Source organism: Setaria italica, unplaced genomic scaffold (assembly GCF_000263155.2).
Source record: "Setaria italica strain Yugu1 unplaced genomic scaffold, Setaria_italica_v2.0 scaffold_118, whole genome shotgun sequence".
Lineage (NCBI taxonomy): Eukaryota > Viridiplantae > Streptophyta > Magnoliopsida > Poales > Poaceae > Setaria > Setaria italica.
Genome location: NW_014576811.1, coordinates 1 through 4,053, shown reverse-complemented (window position 1 = coordinate 4,053; position 4,053 = coordinate 1). Strand labels below are relative to the sequence as shown.

General features: G+C 40.9%; 1 protein-coding gene across 1 annotated transcript; it reads right to left on the bottom strand.

Moving 5' to 3' along the window:
* Positions 1–58: 58 nt before the first annotated feature.
* Positions 59–2,717, bottom strand: LOC101758131. The gene is made up of 6 exons (XM_004987336.2): positions 2,586–2,717; positions 2,366–2,511; positions 1,981–2,284; positions 1,678–1,818; positions 1,347–1,572; positions 59–634 (listed from the first exon to the last, which is right to left on the bottom strand). Exons 1-6 carry the CDS (start codon positions 2,713–2,715, stop codon positions 469–471), a joined length of 1,113 nt encoding a protein of 370 aa, XP_004987393.1. The 5' UTR covers positions 2,716–2,717; the 3' UTR covers positions 59–468.
* Positions 2,718–4,053: the final 1,336 nt, after the last annotated feature.

The following is a 4,053-nucleotide window of genomic DNA, read 5'->3' as shown; positions in this document are numbered from 1 at the left end:
CCTGTCGCGACGTGATCGGATTACGACCAAAAAACATCGAGCCATGATCTGTGCGAAATAAAGGTGCAATGAAACTACAGAACCGCAGTGTCAACCGTGCATTCAGACTAGATTTAGAGAAGAATAAATGGGGGTGCGGCACCTTCATAGCATCCCTAAACATTCAATTTAACATGGTGAAAATTTAGATGTAATAAGGGACTGCGGATTTTGCTAGTTGCGGCCGCACCTAGCACCTACAACCTAGCTCCGCCCCTCACAGAAAGCAATTCGTATAACCACCTTGGCCATCGACATGAGATGTATCGAGAGGTATCTACTAGTTCAGCATAAGTAATCCTTGCGTGGGAGAAAGAGACAGGATGGGCGTCATCTACACAAAGTTCCAGCAGGGGCATTTAGTACCTTGCATCTTCCTTAGCAGCTTGACAATGCGGGCACTCATCTAGACAACAGTCCCAGGGGCATTTAATCCCTTGCATTTTCACCAGCTGGTTCAGCCCTTGCACTTTCATCAGCTGGTTCCTCCCTAGTTTCTTCAGCAGCAGCTTCCTCTCTTGATTCTTCAGCTGTTTCTTCATCAGCAGCTTCCTCTCTTGATTCTTCAGAGGTTTCTTCATCAGTAGCTTCCTCCCTGACAACATACAGCACCACAAAGGGATAAAAAGAAAGTAAGATTCTGTTGTACTTCAAAAATTCTCACATGCTTCCAAAATTCCAACACAAGCCACTAGCTAGACACAACTTTTTACTGAACTGACCAGAAAGTTTGGACTACACGAATTTTGAAACAACTACTAAGAATGGCCTGGAAGGCCTTGAACAGGAACATTAACAAAACTTGGCATTCGGTTTATTTCTATATGTGATTTGTGCTAAGGACTGATTCTTTATCCTATTTACATCATCTGTACATATGCCAGATCAAGCTGAGAAAAATGTGTCATACATCCATTTATGCTTGCTTTACTTTGGAAACCATGATCCATTTTACAGTTAACTCCGCAAATGATGTTTTCAATTTAACCTCTTTGCCATGCCATATCATAGCTCATTTGGATAAGCATGCTGTGTGATTAGTTTCCTCTTATAATCCTTTCTGGATTAAATTGCATATAGCAAGCGTAACTCATATACTTAACCTATTCCTAACAAGCCAACTTGACCTATTCCAAAATACTACTGTCAAACCTATTCTTCAAAACTACTCAACCTACTTGTTTCCTTTTGTGTGTGCAATGATCTGTACCTTGCAAGAATCTGAACACAATGCTAAACTGCTAATATATAGAGGACTGGAAGGTGCTGGAAGAAGGAAACAGCTGAAAGAAATTATGTCTCATTACCTCAAGTATAATGTCCCTTTCCGTGTTCTTCCATGTGGTAGGTTTTTTGCTTTGTTGGTTGGTACGACTTTTGACCTAGCTTTTTTCGTGTCCTTCTTAATAGCAGCACTGATGAACCGTTCTCGATACGTGCTCAAAACACTATCAACACATTTTCCATCATATGGAACTGCTTCATCACCCATTTGCAGCACACGGGCCGCAGATTTCGCATTGGAAATCAGAACTGGTCAAAAGTCAAAACAAAACATCAAAACTGATATTAACTGATACGATCCACTGCTAACAAGTTGAGAAACAAAACATCAAAACTTATACTAACTGATACTACCTTCCAAGTCCTCCAGTGACTTCGCCTTCCGAACCAATTCAACTCTAAGCACTAGATGTGTTCTCTCTGACGCAAGTGATTTAGCTTTGTTGATAGCTTGTTTGATATTTTGAATTTCTGACTTCAACTGCATCTTTTCCACTGAAAAAAAAGAGAGAAAGGAGAGTTTACAACATTGAACATACATCTACAGACACGCCACAAGAAAGCAGCAACCAGGAGTGTAGCCCCAAAAAAGGTACATAATGAGCACACATTTTTTTTTTGCTGGAACGACGTAGGAGATAATGAACACGCATTTACCTGGCTCTCTGGGGCTGAAGTGGACATCATTGTTAACGAGGTGTGAGTACTTAAGCAGGTTACGCAACTTTTGCCTTTTTGCAGTATATCTCCGCTCAACCATCTCATCCCTTTCCTTCTTCAGTGCTATTACTTCCTTTCTTGCTTTATGTACTGAATCTGTTGACAGCAGATCCTTACCACTCAACTCATCAGCACTATCAGCATCTCTTATGTACAAGATCCAAGAAAACTGAGACATCCTCTTGAAAGGTGGCCTAGACAGTCGCCACTCTGCGATCATCTCTTTAGAAATTTTTCTAAGCTGCGCAAATGATTACATCTAATCTAAGTAACAACAAAAAATAAAATAATACCAATCTTAATACATGGGATGACGTATTACCTCATCGAAATTGTGATCCCTCGTGGTAATTAGGAAGTCCATAGCATCATTCAACCTACTTCTCTCAACTACAGTCCCGAACTCAGATATCTTAGCACTGTAACTAATCCCGAGAACACCACAGAGGGAACGAAGCTTATCCAAAGCTGCAATTTAGAAGATATTAGAGGAGAACCAAATGCATTGAAAGAACTTTTCAATGAGCTTCAATTGAAAGAACCTTTTTTCATTTCATGTGATTCATTCTGATCTGGCGGAACTACCTCTCTAACCTCATCGTCCTCATCCTCAACAGATGTGGATCCTCTGGCTGAGGACCTTTCCAAGCCACTCAATCCAGTAAGCGTCATCTCTGCAGTAATGAACAGTTAAAATCTGTGATATAAAATGAGATATAACCAAACCAAACACCCTAAATGGTGAATAAATATATGTTTCCATATGCTTATTTCATGATTTCAGTTTCAGAATTCATCCACGCTTAAAAAAAGAATTTCAAAATTTCAACCGTGCTATTTTCAGGGAGTTAAACAAGCTTCACTCCAGCCTACCATAACCATTTGGACTTAATACCATATTCTAAATGCAGGGAAACAAACATCAGATTGCTCAAAAGGATCTAGGCTAGGTCTGCCAATTTGACAGAGCTGACATTCAAATGAATCCCACACATGCCAACCAAAAAGTTAGAACTATCACAGGCATATTTCATTCTGAAGAGGCATACAAAAGAGGGAGCATCTGGAAAGAAACTCATTAAAAAAGGACACTCCATGAAAGCAATACTACAGATGGATATATTAGCAATACTACAGATGGATATATTTTAACAAACGGTCTGATGCATCATTTTACCCCTTAGTTTATTTCATGGGAACCAATAAGTTATGCCAAATTCGGCATGGCCCGAATCGAATTTCTGGAAGCCAGTCATGGCACTGATTTAAACAACTCTCCACCGTGGCCACCATTGGCTGCTAGGATTAATGAAGTAGAGGAGAGTTAAGCGATGTTCACATTCGCCGTTTTACAAAAAAAAAAGTCACGGTACATGGTAAAACTCTACACTGAATGAATTAGGATAAACGGCGTACATTGAATCCAGCTCTCCCGCTGGAATGTAACCCACCAATAGCACAATACACCTTCTTCAGAGTTAGGATTGAATCACTGTTAGACACAGACTGAATCAGATCAAGTCCTGACACATGCCCAATTCCAGAACAAGCCTGATAGCAATCAAAATCCTGATGCCACCAAAATACACAGGCAGTGCCTTACTCCTCTAATTTGAATTGTGTGACGATCATGTAAGAAATTGAGAACTACTCGCAAATTCCAGAACAAGCCTGGTAGCAATCAAAATTCTGATGCCACCGAAATACACAGGCAATGCCTTACTCCTCTAATTCGAATTGTGTGAAAATCGTGTAAGAAATTGAGAACTACTCACAAAGTTGGCCTGCTCTCAGAGAACTAATCATACACGATTTTTCGTTAGTTGAGATGATTCGAATACTACAGCACAGCATAAATGAAGCTCGACTCAAATTCCTCGCGACCAGCCACGCGCCAACGCGACGATGAGCTCATCCGCGGTACTAACACGGAGCACAGCATGCTACAGGGACATGGGGACTCGGGGGCTCACAAGCGGAGAAGGAAGGTAAGATGGAGAGGAGGGGTGC